Source organism: Garra rufa, chromosome 6, assembly GCF_049309525.1.
Source record: "Garra rufa chromosome 6, GarRuf1.0, whole genome shotgun sequence".
In the NCBI taxonomy this organism is placed as follows: Eukaryota; Metazoa; Chordata; class Actinopteri; order Cypriniformes; family Cyprinidae; genus Garra; species Garra rufa.
The window spans coordinates 30,833,573-30,857,916 of record NC_133366.1 but is presented as its reverse complement, the minus strand read 5'-3'; the positions used below and the strand labels follow the sequence as shown (position 1 = coordinate 30,857,916).

Below are 24,344 nucleotides of genomic sequence, written 5' to 3'. Positions count from 1 at the left end.
GCATCTTGCAGGTGGCTGGCAGTGAGGTAGACGAGGACGAGGAGGAGGAGAAAGAAAAGGATGATTGTGGTGACATGGAGGTTTCTGATCAGGGACATATGAAAGATGAAGTATGTACTTTTACAATGAGGTGCAGAGGCCCTGTGGTGGAATTTTTTACATGCAAAAGAGATGCTTGCAGCAGTGAAAAAAGAGCAGGATAAAATCTTTAGTCACATTATTATTTATATACACTTTAATGGCCTCTTTATTAGGTACATCTGTCATTAGGTACAACTCATTGCATTTAGGCATGCAGACATGGTCAATATGATCTGCTGGTGTTCAAATCAGAATGGGAAATAATGGTGATTTAAAGTCTGTGTAAAGGCAGTTCAGTGAATCATTTCTAAACACATTAGAAATGTATTTAATCAGAATCAGTAAGAGCTTTATTGCCAAGTATGCTTGCGCATACAAGGAATTTGTTTCAGTGTTATTAGCTTCCAGTATACAGAGACAACAACACACAGACACAGAGAATAAGAAAATACACATATGTGACCCTGGACCACAAAACCAGTCATAAGGTTAAATTTTACAAAACTGAGATATATACATCATATGAAAGCTCAATAGATAAGCTTTCTACTGATATATGGTTTGTTAGGATAGGACAATATTTGGCCGAGATACATCTATTTGAAAATCTGGAATCTGAGGATGCAAAAAAAGTCAAAAGACTGAGAAAATCACCTTCGAAGTTGTCCAAATTAGGTTCTTAACAATGCATATTACTAATCAAAAATTACATTTTGATATATTTATGGTAGGAATATTACAAAAAATCTTCATGGAACATGATCTTTACTTAATTTCCTAATGATTTTTGGCATAAAAGAAAAATCCAAAATTTTGACCCATGCAATGTGTTTTTGGCTATTGCTACAAATATACCCCAGCGACTTAAGACTGGTTTTGTGGTCCAGGGTCACATATGTAAATATAAATAGAAAAAATTAGTCAAATAAATTAATAAATAAATAAGTGGTATTTACAGTTGTGCTATAGATGATAGAATGGAATAGTATAGTATAGAAGATGCATTATTAGTATTAGGGTGGAGGTGGTAGCAAATAAATATCAGATTATTGCACATATTTTTATTGCACAATGGGAGGAACATTTCAACTGTACATAAGGTGGATTGCCTGGGGAAAAAACTGTTCTTGTGCATGGTATTCCTGATATTTGGGGCTCTGTAGCGCCAGCCAGATGGTAAAAGTTCAAAGAGGGGATGGCTTGGATGTGAGGGATCCAGAATGATTTTCTGAGCTCTTTTCCTCACTCTGGATATATACAGTTCTTGAAGGGTGGGAAGGGGAGCACCAATAATCCTCTCGCAGTCCGAACCGCTTTCTGTAATCTTTTGATGTCTGATTTTGTAGCTGAGCCAAACCGGGTGTTGTTGTTCTGTCTTTGTGATCTGATCAGTAAGTTTCTGCAACGCCAGGCTTATGTGCGCTTGCGGTGGAATCGACACGTTATGAGAATGAACGAGCAAAACTCTTGCGGCGAATAGACCGGCTTACAGTTAATGAAAAACGCTTTTAGATCAGAACAGCACATTTTCTTTAACACCGTTAAATCTGTACACCACCTCATCAACGAGAGGTACCGCCGCCGCGCAATTTCCCAGTTGATTCTGTGTTGTGGTCTGCTCTGAACAGCTGATATCCTGGTAGATGGATCGTGCTGTCGGGTATAGCCTAGTTCAGCCAAGTTTCCGTGAAACACAGAGCAGCAGAATGTGAGAAATCCTTATTTGTCCAGTAGAGCAGAAGGAGTTTGTCCCTTTTTTTTTTGGGTAGAGAGCGGAGATTCGCCAGATGTATGCCAGGCAGCGGCATCCTAAATCCAGACTGACAAAGCTTCCCTCTTGCGTGTCCTGCGCGTCCTGAAGTATTTGATCAGCACAGCCGCTCCGCCAACTATGATGTTCAGCAAAATGTCTGAATAATCAAAAATCGGTAAGAGATTTTGTGGTGTGTTCTGCCGAATGTTCAGCAGTTCATCCCTGGTAAAACTGATTGTGTTTGCAAAACAAAAAACAGGAAAAACGAACAAAAACACTAAAACAACTGTAGAGCTAAGCACAGAGGCTGCCTTCCACGGCGCCATCTTAACTTGACTTCTAAACACATTATAAATGTTAGAAATTTATTGCTGAAACACATTACAAAGACTGTGAACTACATAGTACTTAAAAGTTAGACCCCATTTTTGTGTTCAGGATTTTTTGTTAGAGCCTGAACTCATGTTGTGATGATGCAATGGAGCCACTAAGCATGGCCTTTTCCCTAACTAACACCCAAAAGGTGTGTTTCGCTTGAAGCAATGCTGCATTTACACTCTAGGAGATAATAAATAATTTCCTTAGACTTGTATTTATATAGATTTGTATTGGCGAAATAATGGTTGTATAGTAAATATTAATATTATTTAGGGTGTTTTAAACAAGTGAATCTTGTTAAAAGTTACTTGCTGCGGTGATCATGCTGGAGCATTTCAAGCATCAACCCGGTGAGTGAACCGCTATATGAACGCAACTTCATGACACTAATGATGAGCATATAGACAACAGAGAGAGAATTAAATACAGCGCTTTAATTTCCAACATGCACTCATTCATGGCTGTATTATTTAATTCTTGCTCTCGCGGTTCTTTGTCATACACCAATCTGCATCGCGAACAAGCCTATTTTTAAAAAGCTTTCGGAGTTCAGTTAAATTAACAACATCAATACAACAATTAAATAAGTCTGTTCAGAAATGGTTAGCAGAAGAGATCAACACTCTCCTTTCGCAAGAGATAACACGTGATTGTGGTCACAAATTAGTAATGTGGAGAGGTTTGCTCCCTGATAGTGGAAACATGAGTAGTTCTGTTGGATAGGTTTAAGTTTACTTTCGGTTTCATTCTCTGCTGTCTTCAGGGAGCGGTAAATGTGCGTGCGTGAATGCAAATGAATGTATCTTTCTATACCCGTCATATTGTAATAATGTTACCGCTGTATGTCTGATCTTTGTCATCAGTTTATGTTATAGTTCAGTTCATATTGATTGTGGAGAAACGGTGCCCGTGTAATTCACGTGCATATGTTTAGTGCCATTTTATCCAGAATCCGGACTGCGAGGTGCGTCCATGCGGACTGTGAAGGCTTTTGACACAATGAAATAAAAAAATACCAAACACTAATTTCTAATAAATAAATTTATATCAAGCACATCAGGGTCAGCGGTCTATATATTAGTCTAAAGTTGTTTAATAATACTACAGAAATTGAATGTAATTATTTGAATGTAAAATAAAACAGCATCTTCACGGTAATAGTTTAACATGCTTTGTTTCTTACTAAAACTACAAAAAATCCTTTTTCTCTTTGTATTTTTACGTTTTATTAATACTAAGCACAGAGACGGCAGAAGGAATATTTTGTGTTGCCACTTTAAGTGCCACACGGATCCAATTTACTGTTACACGTGTATTTTCATTCTCAACTGTTAATGATCATTTAAGACATAACTGACAAGGGTTTACATGAATAATCACAAAGCGCCTCGTTTTGAAATATTTTTGCGTGCATTTGACAGTTTAGGAGCGCACCTTGAGCTAAAAGATAACTTTACATGTCCGTGTTCTGCTCCATCTCTGAGCGCATACACAGAACAGCGCAAGTTTTCTTAAGTGCTATTAAAAACACAACATCAAAGAAACATTAATAAATCACGAAGGTCCTGTTTTATGAAAGTCACGGTACATGATTTTGCTGAATAATTAGGCTTATATGGAGGAGCGAAAACACACCACTGGTAAGGGGGCGGAATGGGGTGCAATTACTGCATTTTCATGATCATTTGAAGCAGAAATCGAAACCGAATTTTGATTAATTGTACAGCCCTATTCTGAATATCCGCTATACCCACAATCTCTGTGCACTGTGTAAACTATGAGTGTCGTTATACATGCGTTTGCGTATACTACGCCAGAGCGCATACACAGGTAACACACCAGATTCTGAGCACCTAGGATAGCTGGATATTGCTGTGTATCAGAGGTAAATAATGCTATAAATACTGTTCAGTTTCTTGCAAAAAAACGATCGTTTCATGCCTTAGGACATCAGTGTGTTGTCATGAGCCAGAGGTTGTAATTTGGATTTGTTTGCATGTTTTTTTTTTTTTTTTTTTTACTTTCAAAGGTTTGGTGCCCATTCACTGCCATTAAATGACTAGCAGACTGCAACGGTTTGAGTTAAAAATCTTTGTGTTCTACCGAGGAAACAAAGTCACCTACATCTTGGATGCTCTGGGGGTAGGCAGATAAACATCAAATTTTCATTTGTTCTCTTTATACCATGGGGTTGGACTGTCCATAGTTTGTTACATTAAGTTTTTCTGAGCTATTGGATATGCTGAGGAATTGAGACAAGTCAGGAGTATTATTTACAAAGCAGTCTTTTGTGGTAGAAGTGATGACTCTACCACATTTGTAACAAGGAGTTGAATTTACAGCTTTAGCTATATGGAGTATACACAAGACTAGATAATGATCTGAGATACCATCACTCTGCTGCAGAATTCAATGCCATTACCATCAATTTCATTGGACAGTATTAAAACTAAGTATGATTTCGACAATGAGTAGGCCTTGACACATTTTGTCTAACCCAAATAAACAGTTCATCTTTTTCATTATCTACATGCATGTTAAAATCACCAACAATTAAGAAATCGTTCTCACGGTACTTGGATGTCATACACTGCAGCTTCGGTCTGCGCAACGCTGCTTCAAGTCGAACACAACTAATATCTAGAGAGCATTAGCATCAGTGGTTGTCCGCTCAGTCGTGAGTTACTGTCATTAACAATAGTTACTACAGCCTACAGTTTGGAAGCTAGCTATGCCTTCATCACGTAAATGCATCTTTCCTGTTTACGATGATTTACAAAAGCTTGGTCATCTATTCAGATTGTAGCGGTATTTGACAGTTGAGAGAGACAGCAGCTTACCCGCGAGTGGGCATGGTTTCAGTGCTGACAGTGGACACAACCCCAGAGTTTGAGAGCAGAGAATACTGATCTTTTTTTATTTATTTTTTTTTTTTTTATTATTATTATTTAAGATGAACTGGGTGGTTAATAACACATTTTTTGTGGTGTGACAAACTCAGGAAACATATTTAATATTGCTTTACACAGACTTTAAATGACTTGAACATGGCGTAATTGTTGATGCCAGTCTTGAGAATTTCATAAACTGCTTTTATAGACTGTGTTCTACTGGGATTTTCATATGCAACCATCTCTAGGGTTTACAGAGAATGGCCCAAAAATAAAATATCAGGTGAGCAGCAATTCTGGGTTCTGTTATGCCAAAATCAGACTTTGGCATAAATGGCACGAAAGCATGTGTGATTATTTTATTATTATTATATATATATATATATATATTTTTTTTTATTCACACATGAAAGTCAACAAAATGTCAATGGGACAGATAGTGAAACTAAAGTACTAGCCAGAAAACAGAATCGCATTAGGGGGTTTTGTTCTTACCACTGTCAACTTTTTTTTTTTTAATGAATTTGACTTGAAAAATGTGGTTATTTTTCAGTGTGTCCTTATATTCTTTAGTAAGATGTCGACCAATATTACAAATAATCAAAAAATACTGAGTTTACCTTCAGGCAGCTGGTTCTCTTTTTCTGTGGTGAAATTGCAAGAAGAGAATACTTCACTCAAAAATGAAAATTTGCTCACCCTCAGGCCTTCAACATGTGCACTGCTTTTCAAAAGTTTGGGATCTGTTGTTAATGTCTTTTTTTTTTTAAAGCGACTTACAAAAGAGGACAATGGAAGCAATCAAAATCAACAAAAGAGCAATAACATGCAAGTGCTATGACAAGTCTCATTTAGCCTAAAGTAGTACACATAGCAAGGCTTTTTTTTATATATAATCAATAAAAAAAATAGAATGAATAAAGAAAAAAACAAGCTAGTGTCAGAGGCCTTCTTTTTTGCTTTTTTTGTGAATTGTATAATAAATAAAGAGATGGGGATGGCACAATAATGCACCGTTTACCTGCAGAATGCAAGCTTCTAGAGAGCACATAAGTCTGAAGTAATGAATTACAGCAAGATCCAGCAAGGTAAGTATTGATAATTTGGAATCTGCTCTTGCCAGTTTTAAGGCTTCAACAACTGAGAGCAAGGCAGTCTCAGTTGAATATCTACTTCTGAAACCAGACTGGTTGCTATCCAGGAGGTTGTTCTGTGTGAGAAAGGTAGAGACTTGGTTGAACAAATCTCGTTCAAGTCTGTAGTTCTCTAATAGAGATTGGTTAAGGGTGGGTTTCTCATGTAGTTGGGTTATACAAGCTTGTTTAAATGCAGAGGAAAAAAAACACCTGTCTGAAGGGATGTGTTAATGATGTGAGTGAGTGCTGGTACAACTGCAGGAGAAATTGGAACTTGAAGGAGATGAGATGGAATGTGATCAAGTGGACAAGTAGTAGGAAGATAAGAAAGGATGAGTTTGGAGACTTCTGTCTCAGAGAGTGAAGAGAAGGATGTGAACGAGTGTATGTGTAACGGAGAGACGAGAAGCAGGCGGATCCATTCGCAGGCTTTTATTAATCATGGTCGTACAGGCAAGGGTCGAGTAACGGCGTCCAATACAAGAGAGAGAAGATATAATCATAAACAAAGTCCAGGCAGGAGGTCGAGGCAGGCAGCGATCAAACAGATTAAATCCAGAGCAGGCAGGGTCAAATAGGCAGGCGGCGAACAATCAGAAAACAAGAAAACAATCCGGACTGGTGACAAGGAAAACAAACAAGAGAAACGCTTTGTTTGTCAGCAAGCTAAACAATACTCGGCAGTGTGAAACAGGGAAGTGCTGGCTTAAATACAGTCTCTGATTGGTGGCAGGTGTGAAGTGTAATTAGCGTGGTGGATGATAGGATATGTAGTCTGTGGTGACATTGTGAGTGTGTGTGTGTGGTGTATGAGTCCAACTGCTGAAAGAGTGACCTCTGGTGGTGAATGGATGGGTGGCTACAGATCAGCTCCGTAACAGTATGTATGCTGGTAAGATGTGCTTGACAGATTGTGGTATGGAAATTGTGCACTGATGGTTTTGAACTATAGTAGAGACCTGCAATCCCGTGGGAGTACCGCGGGACCCAGCGCAACGGAGTGCGGCGCGGGACAAAACTTGATGGGCAAGTGCGGGTGCGGGTGGGTAGAGACTCGTGTGTGTGCGGGATGCGGGGAAATAAAATGATTTGTGGGACTCCCGCAAAATAGAAATATCTAAACATAAAATATTTAAAAACTAAAAATTGTTATTCATCTATTGCACAAAAGCAGCAAGAACAGCATAAATATGATTAGTAAGCGCAAGAATAGGCAGTTTCGATTTAAAACTTGTTTGCAGTGTGAGCAATGTAGCTATCTGCTGATTTCTGGAACGCATCACCAATCAGTGGTGTTTAAGTTAAAATCCACTCACTGCTCAAAAGTTTTGCACTGTGCTGAATATTGCGTGCTTACGAATTACAACACACAAAGTGTATACATTTATGAAAGATTAATTGTGCATAATATCCATTGTGTTATAAGAGCTTTATGAGATTACGTATGTATTGAGATGTCAGCTTTAAAGGAGCTTTGTTTGCATTTTGCTGTGGATGCACGCAGTAGCTCATGTTTGCTTTTTTGTGAAAAATAACAGTGGTTTGTGAATGTTGATGCTTAGCCTAAATAACATATTTTATCCAGAGCGTTTATGCTGGGGTCTAGTGGAACTTTCGAGATGTTACAGAACTGTTTCATGTAAATTCAATCGATGTAATGAAAAAAATCTATATAGGTTAATTTTATGCGGGCTTTTGCGTGCGGGAGCGGGACAAAACATGAATGTCGCGGGCGGGAGTGGGAGGAGATAACATATATTTCTGCGGGACACAATCTTGCGGGAGCGGGACCGAAAAATCTGTCCCGCGCAGGTCTTTATACTGTAGAACCTGCTCTAGTCCAAGAAAATGAGTCAGAGTTGGCCCCAGTCTATGATTCTGATCCAGAGTCCACTCCAACTTACAGGTCTGTCCAAGAGGTCATTCCAGCCCTTGAATCTGTCCCATAATTTTCCTGTTTAGAATTCCCCTGATGTGGCAACTTCTGTTGCAGAACCTTCTCTGAGAGTAGCAGCACTCTTTCCCAAGCTCATGTGTTTCCTGTGGCCTCTATTCCTACCACAGTCACTGTTTGAACTTTCCCTGTTTTCAGATGTCTCTGTTACTGTCACAAGTGCCGTCCCTGAATCTGTATGCATTAAAGCTCCTGTTGTTGCTGCTGCTGCTGCAGAACTTCCAGAGGTGGCGGCATCCCCTGCAGAACCTCCAGAGGTAGCGGGATGTTCACGTCAGCTCCTTTTAGAACAGAGCTGTCCATTTATGAACACTATGTCTGTCCTGATGAGGTCATGGAGACAGTCAGTGTCATACATTTCTTGGCCATAGAGGCCGTTCATAAGCTCTCAGCCCTGCCTGTCACCAAGACTGCCTCTGAATTCACTCAATGTCCTGTCACGAATAAGGAGGTTGTTTCTAAACTCTCAGTCTGTCCTGTCAGGGCTAAGGAGGCCGTTTCTGAACTCTTAGTCTGTCCTGTCACGTCTAAGGAGTCCATTTCTGGACTCTCTGTCTGTCTTTTCACAGCTAAGGAGGCCATTTCTGAACTCTCAGTCTTTTCTGTCACGGCTAAGGAGGCTGTTTCTGAACTCTCAATCTGCCTTGTTACGGTTAAAGGAGGCTGTTTCTGAACTTTCAGTCTGTTCTGGCCGTAGAGGCTGTTGTTAACCTCTCTGTTCCAATTTTACCTGATCTTTGTTTTTCGGTAATTATATAGAAAATGACAAACATCAGGTGATCACACTTTGGTGAGAAGTCAAAACTTTCTCAATACCTATGCATTTAAGTTCTTCAATACAATCAGTGAAGTGTCTGGCAATTGTAAAGATAACATCATATCATCATGGCTGATTTATGTTCACTCACTCTGATCCTCAATGGTCTTGATGCTTTCCCAACATACAATAATAGAAATGGACGTTAAAGTACAGAAGAGCAAGATGTACAACCTTATATACATATATATATATATATTTTTTTTTTGGTCATCACGTACAACATCTAACTGGCATGTTTGCCAAATTTTGAGATCTCTTGTAAGTGAACATTAAAAGATATTTGAAAACATAATTTAATATAGAACCTGAAGCTAAAATAAACCATTATTTATAAACGATGGATTTGATCTGATGACTATTCTCCAGTATAAGGTTACACTTTTAATTTTAAGGTGTCCTTGTTGCAGTGTAATTATACATTATATAATTATACAAGTACTGAGTAACATTAATTAACTGTACCTACTATATGGTAAGGGTTAGGAGTAGAATTTATGCATCTAATTATACATAATTAATTGTTACTATAAATTTAAAGTGTTACCGAATATAATTAACACATTTTTTAACACAGAAAACCACTTCTAAGGAACATTAATTTGCTTTGTGGGTTAAAAGAACAATTTCTTCTTGAATATTATGACAATTAGACATTAGACTGTACAAAAATTGAAATCTACAGGTACTCATGAGCTAAGAGATCATTGGATTTAATTACCATAGCATGGTGGCAATAACCATAGCATTTATTGTAATGCTATTTCCTCAGCTGGTCAAAACAAAAGTGGCAGACATGTTAGTTACTTGTTCAGATGACAGTATAGGGTGAAAATTCTTATTTGGGTCATACTTCTAAGACGTACAATCTGTAAATCCTGAGTACAGTATTTACAGCAGTGCGGTGGCTGACAGCCAAAGTCAAAACATTAGATTTATCCGCACTGAGGAGCTGTGCCGACGCACAACCCACATTTGTTTGTTTGTTTATTTACTTCTTAACGCCATTCCAGCATATGTGGCTAATCATCTATGGACAATTTGGCATGTTCGACAAAGAAGCAGCTTTTTTTACTATCAAACACTGATTGAAACCAAAAGAATTTCAGATAGTTTGTCAATTTATGACATTACATTGATGAGTATTACAAATTCATCTATAGTTGGCTTAGGGATAAAGCTTAATGTATTTTTTTTATTATTATTTTTTGTCTGTTGGTTTTTAAAACACTGTAGTGGAGATAATGTTATTGGTTTTGGATATCAATAGGTCTAAAAATGTATAGATTTACCCATAAAAAGATTAGCAAAACTTTGGATAATCCATAGCAGTTTCTTGACGGTAAGGGAAAGGGACGATAAGGGAAAGGCAAAGGGAAAGGAGGTGAAGTGAGACCAAGTATATGGTGACCCATACTAGGAATTTGTGCTCTGCATTTAACCCATCCAAGTGCACACACACAGTAGTGAACACGCACACCCGGAGCAGTGGGCAGCCATTGCTGCGGCACCCGGGGAGCAATTGGGGGTACGGTGCCTTGCTCAAGGGACTCACCTCAGTCGTGGAGAGAGTGCTGGTTATTCACCTTTCCCACCGACAATCCCTGCTGGACCTGAGACTCGAACCTGCAACCTTTGGGTTACAAGTCCGACTCTCTAACCATTAGGCCACGGCTGCCCCCATAACAATAACAATCTATATAAAAAATGTGGAGTAGAATTAGGGATGCTCATATTGACCGTTTAACCGTTAACCGACAGTAAGAATTTTAACCGATTATTACTATCAGTTAAACGGGTTAAAATGGTTTTTTTCTATTCTTTTTTTTTATGTTTGCTGCATGGTGAAAGAAATAATGCTATTTGTAAGTTATCTGTTTACTCACGCGTGCGTGTCGACACGTGTGGCTGTACAGACATATTTCACTTCACCTTTACTTAGTAAACAGATGTAGTATATGCAACTCAATGGCACGTGGCGTTATTGGGTTATCAGAGAGTGAATCCATGAGTGAATGTTTTCAAATTCTGAATGAATTATAGTCTAGAAAGTGCGCAATAGGCGCTCCCGTTACAATCACTGGAAAGCTATCACTCATCCTAGAGTAGTTCATCGCAATCTCATAAAGTTATTAAAAAGTAATAAAATAACCTTTACACTGCACAATTAATCTCTTACTTATATAATGCCAACACTTTCTTTGTTTTAATAAGAGAGTTCGCGAAAGTGTAGAAAGCAGCAGAACTGAAACCGGCTCTTTGGTTGGTGAGTGGATTGTAACATAGCCTCCTGTGATTGGCCACAGTGATAATCAAATCAACATACATGTCTGTGATTGGCTATTGCTGAACGCTGTAAAACACGCGCTTCTCCACACGCATATGACAGTGGATGGAAGTCCCGAACCGCAAATTGAAAGGGTTTTTGTGATGGTGTTTTTTTCGCGGATCTAAGAGTTAACAGGCAGCGGTCCTGCCTATCCGTACAGCATGTGGACATGTTAAAAACTAGGCACACTGAGGTATTGGCTGGCTTGCTATATATTTTTATGTCTGACGAGAAGAATAAGACCGGTACAGTTCTTCAAAGTGCATAAAAGGATTCAGTGTGTTTTAGTTTTGTCATCTTAATTAGGTAGTTATTTAATTTATATATATTTAGTGTAGACCTATTTATATTATTCTTTTTTTTTTTCATTCAGATTTTCTCTGTTCAGAAGCGCTGCTGATGCGTGATAATTTAAATATATGTCAATACAGTTTTTGTTGTTGCTCTGTATGCTGCTGTTTGCACGTTAAAATAAAACATTTGCTTGTATTTTTAATGTATCATCACAGATACTCGTGCATTCTATTTTTATTTTAAACAAATTTATTATTCTAATTTCATCAGTTAACGGTTAATGTTCGGATAACGAGCAGCGGTTGTCGGTCAGGAAAATTAACCGAAATGAGCATCCCTAAGTAGAATTGTTTATGATTATCTAATATTTTATCTAATATTTGTCATTTTCTATATATTAACTGAGAAATAAAAAAAATTTACACTAATGAAGGCAGATAACCAAAATGTCTGTTGTTGATTTTTATCTCTTGCTTTAAAGGTTGTATCAGCGATTTCTAGCCTAAAACATAAAGTGTCAATTTCAGCTGACCTTTCTCCACGATCCGCTCGCTGCCTGCCCCATAAATTGTCTGTGGAAAAACCGCGTCTCTCTGGTCAGCCTAGGGTCCGAGATATGCCAAAAAAACAATCGGTGCTATCAACTATTCCACAGATAAACAAACAGTGTTCCAACCAATCAGCGTCAGGGGTTTGGTGTTGTGGACTTTCCTACTGGTGCAGGGATGTGAGGGAGGCGGAGCGAAAGTCCACAACACCAAACCCCTAAAGCTGATTGGTTGGAACACTGTTTGTTTATCTGTGGAAATGTTGGTAGTGCCGATTGTTTTTTTGGCATATCTCGGACCCTAGGCTGACCAGAGAGACGCGTTTTTTTCACAGACAATTTATGGGGCAGGCAGCGAGCGGATCGTGAAGAAAGCTCAGCTGAATTTGACACTTTATGTTTCAGGCTAGAAATCGCTGATACAACCTTTAATGTCCAGACCAGTTTTTGTAATTTATAAACAATGAGAACCCATAAAAACTTCAAATTTGCAATTTCATTCAAGTGTTTGGTTCTCACATGCACATATCACCAGCTTATCAGTCTTCAGTTTGCATCAGTTGCCTCAGTTCAGTGTTCATTTGGAGGAACTGGTGCGTTGAATGAGTTTGTAAAAAAAAAAAAAAAAATGCATAATTTGATCTTATACGCTGGTATATTGGCGAGTTGACTGTCGGGCACAATTTGTTTGCACGTTATGATTTTTGATTGAGTAACACAAACACATCAGATGGTTCATTCTGATTTGGTGAACTGGTTTACCCAACTTGTTCATCTACTTCATTAAAAATAAGTGGTTCAAAAGAGCCACTGTGGGTTGCCTGAACAAGGCTGTAGCAGTGCTTTCCTTCATAAGATCCCAAAATATTGTCAGAAGCCAGGGTTATTAAATTTGTGTTCCTTGTGCTACTTCCATTTTTTTATTCTAAAAAAAACAGTAGCCACTTACTTGCATTTTAGGAATCACCAATGACCACAGTTCCAGCGAAAAATATTATTTACTGTTCTACTGAAGAAAAAATTCACCTACTACTTAGATGGCCCGAGGGTGAGTAAACTAACAGCAAATGCTAATTTTTTTGAGTGAACTATCCTTTTAAGTGTAATATCACTAAAGTGACAATGTGGATTTGAATTTAGTATGATATGCCTTAAAAATGGGTCATGTCGTATTTTATAATTTTTTGTGGTCCCCAGGACCCATCACAGAAAGATACCACAAATGTCTCTGCCAAAGTTAAAAGAGGAAGGAAGAGAAAGGTAATCACTCTGTGCACTTTGCTGGTGGTTTTTGTGATTAGGTTACATGACAAAAACATAAATGCCAGAAATTAAATATTTGATTTGGTTTTCACAGATTGAAGTGGAACGAGACTCTGATACAGAAAACTCAAGCCCTACTTCAAGTGCTCCTGGGTTAGATTTATTATCAGCAGGTGCAAACCCTTTCAGACTTTGAAGATGTTTTATGTTTAGTGAAGCAACACTTCTGTAAATAGGTACTGTATGTGGTGTGTCTTTTTTCTTATTTAGGTGGACCAGTTCCATTACTAAAGCGCAGAGGAAGGAAACCTAAAATGGAGAAATCACTAATGCTGCAACGGGTTTCAAAAGAACAACTGAGGTTAGGCAATAATAATTAAAAATGTTTGTGTAAATTATATTAAAGATGAATTATATTATAGATGCACCAGTGTAACTATAGGCCGGAAGAATTAAACAATTAGAAGGGATGGTGTATTAATGATAGTGAACCATAAATAGGTGCCTTTATTTTGTTGCATACAGTGTACAGTCTCCTTGTAACAAGTAAATACCTACCTAAATGAATAAATTGTAAAAAAAAAAAAAAAAAAAAAAAAAAAAAAAAAAAATCACATTGGATGCTTTTGGTATGCATTAGCTGTACATTAGGTGTGGCCAATGCATCTTGCTTTATTTTCAGTGTTCCATGGCTGGATATGCAGTCTGACCAGCAGATTGACTCTTCTTTCTTTTCCTCTTCCTCCCTTACTGAGTCTATGGCACCCCATAGAATGATATAGTAAAAAGTTGTGAAATTTGGCACACACGTAAAGGACAGTCTGAATGTTAAGAACACAGCAATTTTGAGTCTCTAACTCAATCACTCTAGTGACACTAACTGTCCAAATTTGCCCTCATATTTATTAGAAATTGCTATTAGAATAATGTTTTACTTAATATTTCCTTTTTTAGGCTATTCGAAATATTCCCAGTAAATAAACTGTAAGTAAATGCATTTTGCCCCTTTATAGCATGTTAGTTAATCTATAACAGGTGATGGGAAAACTAGACTAATGTTCTACTAACTATTATTAAATGTCTTATTAAAAATTATTAAATTATTAAAAATCCGTCTTTTTACTAAAGTACCAGATATGGGTGTCATGCCATAAAATATTTTTATACAACTGACTTTGACTTTGTGTTTGATGTGAATTTAATATAAAAAAAACTTAAGTTACTAATTATAACACTTTTATTGTACAGAAACACAGTGATTGGCATTTACTTTATCAAAGAACCTTATCATTTTATTATCAAGACTTTAGTCTCAAAAAATAGCATTATTATCACTAAAGCTGTTTGCACTGTGAAATGAATCTCTTACTTACATTGTACGCACTTCTGCACTTTGTTGTTTCTGATGAGAAATTACCTGAAAGCAGAATTCAGTCAGCGAGGCGTGCTCTGAATTAAACACCACATTTCAGTGACTCATCTGAATGCCTCTGATTGGCCATTGCATTTATAAGCTCAAGAGAATCATGAGTGATTGGTTATAATGTGCTGCGCTGTAAAAATGCATCTGTCTCTGGCAGTACACACATGGCAAGGCTACAGTACAGTAGTAAGTGAGTGTCATATTAAAGCTATATATGATCCCACATTGGCTTGGGAAAGCCTAGCTTGAAAGTTTGAAGCATCTGTAAATTTATCTGTCTGTCTAGAATTTAGGTAACTAGATGGCTTCAGATAACTTGATATAGTTTTTCATAGTTTAAAGCCAAAATAGTAGATCAGTATGTTAGATTTGTTTCTACTATTTAAATTTATTATGTTGGCTTGACAGTCTATCAGCAATTAATCCCAGACTACAGGCTTTTAAAGGCAACATAGGAACCCTTGTTTTTTTGGTTGTTTGTTTTTTGCAGGTTAGGAAAAGATGGAAAGAGAGATGACAGAAAAGGAGACAAGAGAAAGGGTAAGCCAGTAAATAGTGAAGTGCGTAGATAATCACCTAATTACCTATTTGTAATGACACTAATTGGAACATTGTTTTTTTCCTATCACTTTTTCAAATCAAGAAGTTTCTACAGAGTCCAGACTACAGAAGTTGCATGGGGATATTAAAACATCTTTGAAGATTGATAACCTTGTAAGTTCATTCTTGTATATCACTTTTAAACTTAGCCTAATTTTTGTAAATGTCATCAGTTGACACCTACACAAACTGATATTGATGTTGTGCTTGTAACAGTTTGCTCATTCTCTCTTTGAAATTAATGTATTAACCTTCTTGTTCATGTAATTCTGGTTGTGTAGTAAACCTCTCCATTTTTAGGATGTAAGGAAATGTTTAGTTGCATTGGATGAGTTAAGTTCATTGCATGTTACAACTCAACATCTTCAGAGACACTGTGAACTCATAGCTACTCTAAAAAAGGTATGATTTAAACATTTTGGGCAACACTGGACAATTTTAATGTTTATAAATTATTCTTGTATACCACCTGCAAACAAAAAAAAAGTTACCTGAAAATGAATCAACGTTTTATATTGTCTTTACAGATCCGCAGGTTCAAAGCCAGCCAGGATGTGATGGACAAAGCCACAATGCTTTATAATAAGTTTAAAAGCATGTTTTTAATGGGAGAAGGAGAGTCAGTGCTCAGTCAAGTGCTCAATAAAAGTCTGACTGAACAGAGACAGTTTGAAGAGGCCAAGAGGGGAGTCTTAAAAAGCACAGAACAGACCAAAGAGCAGAAAGGTAAACTGACTGCCTCATGCTTACTTTTCATTTTACATATGTATGAAGGTGGGGCGTTATGATAGATATATCATAGAGCAACGTGCCACAATATATCATGGTACAAAAACAATTATATGCATTGTGGATCCTAAAAAATACATCACAATATGTATTAAGATGCTTTTTCAGTGATCCTATCACTTATTGTCAGCCGAGACGCATTATCATTTCCACCTGGTATTAAAATGCATTTCATATGGGTCTCCTGTGAGACGCATGGGTCAGCTGAGATGCATTGCCATTTCCACCTCGTAGTTTATTTGTTCAATGTATCATTACATGTTTGGGCTGTGCATTCATTGCATTTACTGTTCTGCAGTAAATGTTCTGACCAGCATCTGTCACAATTTGTATGTATTTTGTCATATCTTGCATGTGTTTCTGGATTACTGTGTGTGTTTTTGGATCTGTTGCATGTTGTGCAAGTGTGGTAGATTACTTGGTAGGTTATCCTTTTGGTCTAGACAACATTATATTTAGACAGAATTTACATTAAAACCTGAATAATTTTGAATATGTTAACAGAGCTTTATCCATATCAAAGTTTGTTACTGCAACATGTAAAAGTAATGGTTTCTGTTCAGATTTTCATACAAAAATAAATAAATAAAATCACAGTTCGTCCCAGATCATTTAACCTGTAGACTTACAATGGCTTCCACATGTGTGTCTGTCCACGAGACCACAGGGTGTCACATTATTTTTCAGAATGGCAGTGCCCCATTTTGGCAGCTTTGCTTTCTCAATGCACACTTATGCCAAGCCCGCAAGGGAGCTCTGCAGGAGACTTATACCAAATAGTCAAAGGCAAAGCTGCATTATGTCACAAAAGTGTAAAAGCATGAAGATATGTTTTCTGACCTGCATCTTGAAAAGACATAAAAAATGAATTTAAATAGAACCTAAAAAAAAAAAAAGTACAGATACTGGCTAATGGCTGTATGGATCCTCATTTGAAGAGATCATGTTAAATAATAATGAAATAATTATGGTAATTAAATAATGATACAAGGTCAGAAAACCCATACAAACAATTACATCTTTCTTTGAGTTTCTTTGGATACAAAGTAAGTAAATATAAGTAAATAAGTATACATTTATGCTGCTAAATTTGCAGTCTTTTTTTCTTTGCATCCAAAGAGACTCTAATGCATGTCCATGATCACTTAACAAAAATAATTTTTATACAGATATTTTGGAATGGAGCAAAAATCTCAGACTTTGTTTGCATGTTTACAGATATCAAGATTTTAAATGGAGACTTAGGTCCTGAAGACGATGCTGAGACGGCAAAAAACAAATCAGGAGAGAATGTCTTATCTGTGGTGAAAAACAAGTAATAAAATATTTTCACATTTTCTTAAGTCCAAATCTGTTTAAATGATTTGCCCCAGCAATCTGACAAAAACCTTGTTTGCAGTGTGACTAGTCCTTCAGAAGAGTCTGTCTGAAGATATTTGTTCACCGAAGAGCCACCAGTTTCAGCTGCCCCGTGAAAGATCATTTCCATACTGCAAGCATCCTACAGATCATTATTTTTGCACACTTTTTCCCCCCTACTGGAAGACAAAGATGCATTCCTAGATGGAATTTATTCCAAATAGCTGTTTTCAGATGAAGTTATTTCAGTCCAGAGAGCTTTTAATTACTGTTTACCAATACAACCATGATGAGCCTTAAAAAAAAATAATAATAATAAAAAAGAAAGAAATACAAAGCTATTTTATAGTCATTTTTAATACATTAGTGATTTTTATCTCAATATATTTTGGTAATGCTTACAATACCTACTTAGTAGCATAAATGTGTTACATTTAAGTTTCAGTTTTATTCTGCTGTTGCAAAATTATGTCTCCCAAGTTTAGTTGATTCTTGTTTGTTTCATTATTCATGCTCATAAGACTGCTGTTATAAAACTTGGTTTAGCCTTAATAAAGTTTACTTCTGAAGATTTTACATTTGTTTTCTGTCTTTTTTCTTTTTCCTTTTACTTTATCAGAACGGCATAAATATTTTGTGAATTTTGTGGCTTTTTCTATGTGAACCAACCACAAAAATATTGGACATGAAAGCTAAATGGTCTTTAAAAGGGAAGTCAATTTTATTGTTTGTGGCCTAAAATAACTGCATTAACTGAATAGGAAATAAGTAAATACAGAGCAATTTTTGGTGCACGTACAATCCAGCAATGATGTAGAACACGGCAAGGGTTCTTACAAAGATACAGTAACTGCAAGTACACAATTATACACACAAATGAACTAATGTGACAGTAACAAAGTAAATTTATGAGAGTTTGTGAAACCAGCAATTCAGCCATAATACAAAAAACAGCATACAGCAATTTTAAAGTGTAACTATAATATCAAGATGTATGTCTCTGCAGGACCATAATAAGAACAAATTGGGCCACTTTTATTTATATAGCACTTTTAACAATACAGATTGTGTTAAAGCAGCTTTACAGTATTAAATAGGAAAATAGTGTGTCAGTAATGCAAAAGGACAACAGCAAACACTCAATTTTCAGTTAAAGGCAGTTCATCTTTGAATTCAATGATGTCATCATCCAGCTCAGTTCAAATAGTATACGATATCACTGGAAATTAAGTGTCCCCAACTAAACAAGCCAGAGGTGACAGCGGCAAGGAACCAAAACTCCATCGGTGACGGAAATGGAAAAAAAAAAAAAAAACTTGAGAGAAACCAGGCTCAGTTGGGGGGGCAGTTCTCCTCTGGCCAGACAAACCAGCAGTTTGTTCCATTTTGCAGCAGTCAGATTGTGCAGAGGACTCATCAGGTTCCCGGTTGTGCAGATGTCCGTCTAGGTGATGAGGTCCTCACTGGGGACCTAAAATAAATAAAAAAATAAAGGTGATCTGTCTTTGGGGCTCATCTAGTTGACATAGTCTCCGCTGACATTCATGGCTGTAGAGGTTATCTCTAGGTGCAGATCCACCATCTGAGCTGGATACGGACTGGATTCAGAGGAACTGCAGTGATCATCTGATCTGGATACAGTCTGGATCTGGGTGGCAATGGTGACATCGGAATAAGAATGAGACAGACTCATATTAGCGTAGATGTCATTCTTCTTATGATGCAACAAGTACATTGGGTGTTATGGGAAGTGTTCCCGGTTCTGTTTGACCTAATAAATGCAGAATAGCAATTCTTTAATGGATTTAAGTTATAGAAATGTGTTAATGTGTTATGTGTAAAGCAGGTTAAAGGGTCTTTAATCTAGATTAAAACTGACAGAGTGTGTCTGCCTCCCGAACAATGTTAGGTAGATTGTTCCAGAGTTTGGGCACTAAATTAGAAAAAAATCTGCTGCCCGCAGTTGATTTTGATATTCTAGATATTATCATATTGCCAGAGTTTTGACAATGCAGTGGACGTGAGGGAATATAATGTGATAAGAGCTCGCTCAAGTACTGAGGACTTAAACCATTCAGGGTTTTATAAGTAATTAACAAGATTTTAAAATCTATACAATGTTTAGGGAACCAGTGCAGTGTTGAAACGGGCTAATATGTTCATATTTTCTGGATCTAGTAGGAACTCTAGCTGCTGCATTTTGGACCAGCTGGAGTTTAACCATGCAGAACACCACCCAAAATAAAGATTTACAATAATCTAACCTTGAGGTCATGATTGCATGAATTCATGTTCCTGCATTTGACATTGAGTGCATAGGTCGTAATTTCGATATATTTTTGAGATGAAAAAATGTGTTCTTGCAAATGCTAGAAATGTGGCTTTTAAAAGAAAAGATTGCTATCAAATAGCACAACTAGGCTCCTAACTGATGATAAAGAACTGACAGAGCAGTCAAGTATTAAACAAAGATTTAGGTTATTACATGCAGGGGTTTTAGGTCCAATAATTAACACCTATCATGGGGTCAAGTTTTTTTTTTTTTTTTTTTAAATGAGAGGCTTAATAACAGCCAGTTTAAAGGTTTTGGGGACATACCCTAATGACAATGATGAATTAGATGGCTTAGATGGAATAGAGTCTAACATTTATGTTGATTTAGATTATTTTTTTCTTCTAAATGAGACGAAAATCAGATCTAGCAGTTTATTTTAATGATTTTCTATAGGATAGGGTACATTCACGCCAGGCAGTACGAAATACCTCTAGTTTTGTTTTCCTCCAGCTGCGCTCCATTTTCTGGGCTGCTTTTTTTAGGGCGCGAGTGTGCACATTATACCACGGTGTCTTTAATTAAACACCGTTCCTTAATCTTCCTTAAGCGTAAAGGAGCAACCATATCTAAAGTGCTAGAAAAGAGAGTGTCCATAGGCTTTCATCTCACTCTGTATCAGAAACTGAGTTTATGACTGTGTAAGGTCCACCCAATTTGCCCAGCAAAGATACTTTTAGTCTACTTCTTGTAAGATTGTAATCATTTTACCAGTCACACTAAGAAATTTCAAATTATACTAAACATCAGTGTTACTATCACTTGTGTTTAAGTAGAACATTATATTTGGCTATTGAACATTACATTTTGCTATTGACCATTCTGAATGAGTAAAGAATAGGTAAAGGGAAATAAAATGTATAAGTGAGAAAGCTTTCCCGTATCTTCTCTCAGTGAGATGTGGAAATGTATACACTGTTTGTATTGTCCGTATCTCAGGAGATCCAAGTGTCTGATGTTCTTGTAGACTTACAACTGTTTACCAAAGGTTGGGTTTGGATCAGAAAAGTTGAGATCAAGGGCCTCATTTATAACATGTTGCCTAGAAACCGTTGTACAATTGACCTGAAATAATTTCTCAAATGTGCATATGTGTGATTCAGAGAAACTAACATAGGTAAAATAAACATGCATACGCCTCTCTTCCAAATGTGAAATCTTTAAATTGCAAATGATCTTGAACATATGCGGCTGAATGGCCTTAGATATCCACCTTGTAAATGGCATGAAGAACTCATTTGACCAAGTTAGCCAAATACACAAATTATATCATAATGCAAATACTTTTAGGAGGAAACTCGTCAAAACCGTGCATTTTGACAAAATTGTGTTTTCATCCATTGAAACGCTATTGTGCGCTGTCTGAAGCGGCTCAGTGTATGCATACAGCCTGAATGTGCAACCTTTCAAACACTGTGTAGGTGGTGCAACCCCAGGGGCCTCATTTATAAAGACTTGCGTAGAAACCATCCTTGATTTTATCTAAGAACTTTTCTGTTCGAACGTACCACGAAATCCATGCGTACGCAGATGCATTTTTACAATCCATGCGTACGCCAGTCATTCGGTTATAAATCACAAATGATCGTGGAATTGTGTGCAGCTGAATGTTCCGCCGTCGAAACGCCCCTGCTTAATTAATTAACATATAAAATGAGCTCATTCCTAAAGCAAAAACTCTGTGACAATGGCAAGTAAAAAGGAGCGCAAGAAATCAAATTATAGTGAGGCTGAACTATCTGCAATACCAGGCATTACCACAAGGAAACGGTTGTACGCCAAGCTGGAATCTGACGTGGAGATAAGTACTTTTCCACGTCAAAGACGGTTTTTATAAATCTGTACTTTGACGTGGATTTGATCGTACGAACACTCTAAGATCAAATCAGTGCGTAAGAAAGTTTTATAAATGAGGCCCCAGGTATGTGTTGCCACATTTTCTGGTTATAAAGAATAAAGAAAGGAAAAGTTAATCTTCTGAAATGAAGCAGCAATATCTTCTCAGGTAAAAGTTATTAGAACCGTGTCTAGGGACAAGCCGGCCATCACACTGCTCTGACCTTATCAGCCAATTTGTATTCCATTATTTGATTCGCTCGTCACTTATGACAGAACAGGTAATCACGATGATCTTGTTTTTGGAAAAGACTATTTTATGCGCTTACGTCAGAAACATCTCTTTAAAAACTAGCTATTGTTTTCACTACATTGCATTGTTATATTTCGTAAAAAGTTTACCCGCCAACTGGCGACTGACACTGTTACATATACTCACCATTGCCAATTTTTACTCGCAATTGGTGCTTGCCGAGTGTTAATTTTAGGCCCTGGGAGCAAGTGTGAAATTAAGCTGAACACATCTTATTCACTTTAGTGATAAGAATTTGGTTAACTATCTAATTCAAAATTTAATTTCAGAGTACATAGCTTTTAACATTGTAATTGTTCACACGCAAGTCTTAACCATGAACAGTGGTGGTTCTAGACCACAGTAACTGGGGACAGGGGGCACACTTTTAAAATTCATCTTAACCTACTTTGAGTATTATTTATTTAGTCATTTTTCACCATGTATCATGCATCACTGCAATCTCTAGAAATAAATTATAATAATTTAAACTCAAATTAATGTTTCATTTCTTTGACAAATTTGTTTTATGGTTACTATTTTGAATTAAAAAAAATGTTAACTATAACATTACATTTTTCAAATATTGGTAAGTATATGCATTTTGCAGATTATGTTAGATGATCTATAATCGGCGAAGGGCAAAGTTGTCTAATAGCGTACTTCAGACCCGTCTTTTTACGAAATGTACCATATTTGGGTGTCATGCCATAAAATATTTTTAATACGACTGACTTTTAAAATTAGTAACTTACAATGTTTTTATTAAATTTACTTTTAACGCGTCCGTATCTGGCTCAGCGCCAGCCAGCGAATGTGATGTTTCACTTTTTTCCATTACTTTGTCCCACAGGACAAACTGTGCATTGCACCCAAATACACATTTGATAGTTGAGAAGTTTACTTCCAGAACAAAAAAATTACAGATAATTTACTCACCCCCTTGTCATTCAAGATGTTCATGTGTTTCTTTCTTCAGTCGTAAAGAAATGTTTTTTGAGGAAGGAATTTCAGGATCTAGTAGACTTCTATGGTGCCTGCAGTTTCTATGGTACCTGTCTGCAAAATGCAGTTTAAATGCAGCTTCAACGGGCTCTAAATGATCCCAGCCGAGGAAGAAGGGTCTTATTTAGCGAAACGATCTGTTATATATATATATATATATATATATATATATATATATATATATATATATATATTTAAAAAAAATACAATTTATATACCTTTTAACCTAAAATGCTCATCTTGTCTAGCCCTGCGTATACTCAGTGTTAGGGCTGGGTGATTAATCGAAAAGTAATCGAAATCGGCATTCAGAACCTATAATCGATCAAATTTTTCCAGGTCAATTATTTCAATTACTTTCCCTTTAAAAACATTACTGCGTGTGGAGTCAGGTGACGTTATTCCTCCGACATGTCGATGGAGAGCTTAAGCAGTATTAATACAGTAAAAAGTATTTACAGGATATACAAGAGTAATTTTATTTAGAAGAGATACTGCTTATTTTCTACTTTTAATATTTATTATTATTTTATAAATAATTTATTTTGTTTCCAAAAGTGCAAGTTATTTATTTTCACTAATTTAAGAAAAATGTGACTTTTCGTTTTACGCAATGTGCGCTTTAATTTCAGTTGTTCAACACTGATGTTCAATAAATAATCATAGATAGTAGATAGTGTGTGCACCCTTCATTCAAAAATCTCTCACTTGTAATATGTGCGCATATTTACTGTACAAAACTTGTCAGTGAACTATGAGGGCAAAAAAATAAATATTATTTAAATATACTTAAATATAATTTTATTAATGAATAAAATAATCGTTCATTAATTGTAATCGGGTTAAAATGTTCAATTAATCGAGATTTTGATTTTAGGCCAAATCGCCCAGCCCTACTCAGTGTATTCCAGTTTAAGACAGTTAGGGTATGTCGAAAAACTCCCATCTCATTTTCTCCTTTTACCTTTTTTTGTAAAGGGCATTTGATCTTTTTTGCACATTCACTTTATGCAGTGATGTAGGACCATTATGAAGTTGGAGGAGAAAATGAGATTGTGTATTCCGGTTCAAGACAGTTAGGGTATGTCGAAAATCTCCAAAGTACATGCAGAGCTAAACAATACAAGCATTTAATGTAAAATATTGTAAATTTTTTAGAAAATAACCGATCGTTCAGCTAGATAAGACCCTTCTTCATTGACTGGGACTGGGATTTAGAGCCCTTTGAAGCTGCATTTAAACTGCATTTTAGAAGTTCAAACTCA

The 24,344-nt window shown here is 36.6% G+C and overlaps 1 protein-coding gene across 1 annotated transcript in view; it reads left to right on the top strand.

Moving 5' to 3' along the window:
* The window catches only part of psip1a (PC4 and SFRS1 interacting protein 1a), a 35,759-nt gene extending 17,569 nt beyond the window's left edge, over positions 1 to 18,190 (top strand). The window contains exons 5-15 of the mRNA XM_073842629.1: positions 12 to 110; positions 13,378 to 13,440; positions 13,538 to 13,616; positions 13,714 to 13,804; positions 14,398 to 14,427; positions 15,357 to 15,406; positions 15,510 to 15,580; positions 15,767 to 15,868; positions 15,994 to 16,192; positions 17,474 to 17,570; positions 17,655 to 18,190. Coding sequence (XP_073698730.1) covers positions 12 to 110; positions 13,378 to 13,440; positions 13,538 to 13,616; positions 13,714 to 13,804; positions 14,398 to 14,427; positions 15,357 to 15,406; positions 15,510 to 15,580; positions 15,767 to 15,868; positions 15,994 to 16,192; positions 17,474 to 17,570; positions 17,655 to 17,685 — 912 coding nt within the window. The 3' untranslated portion in view covers positions 17,686 to 18,190. The remainder of the gene's footprint in view (positions 1 to 11; positions 111 to 13,377; positions 13,441 to 13,537; positions 13,617 to 13,713; positions 13,805 to 14,397; positions 14,428 to 15,356; positions 15,407 to 15,509; positions 15,581 to 15,766; positions 15,869 to 15,993; positions 16,193 to 17,473; positions 17,571 to 17,654) is intronic.
* Positions 18,191 to 24,344: the final 6,154 nt, after the last annotated feature.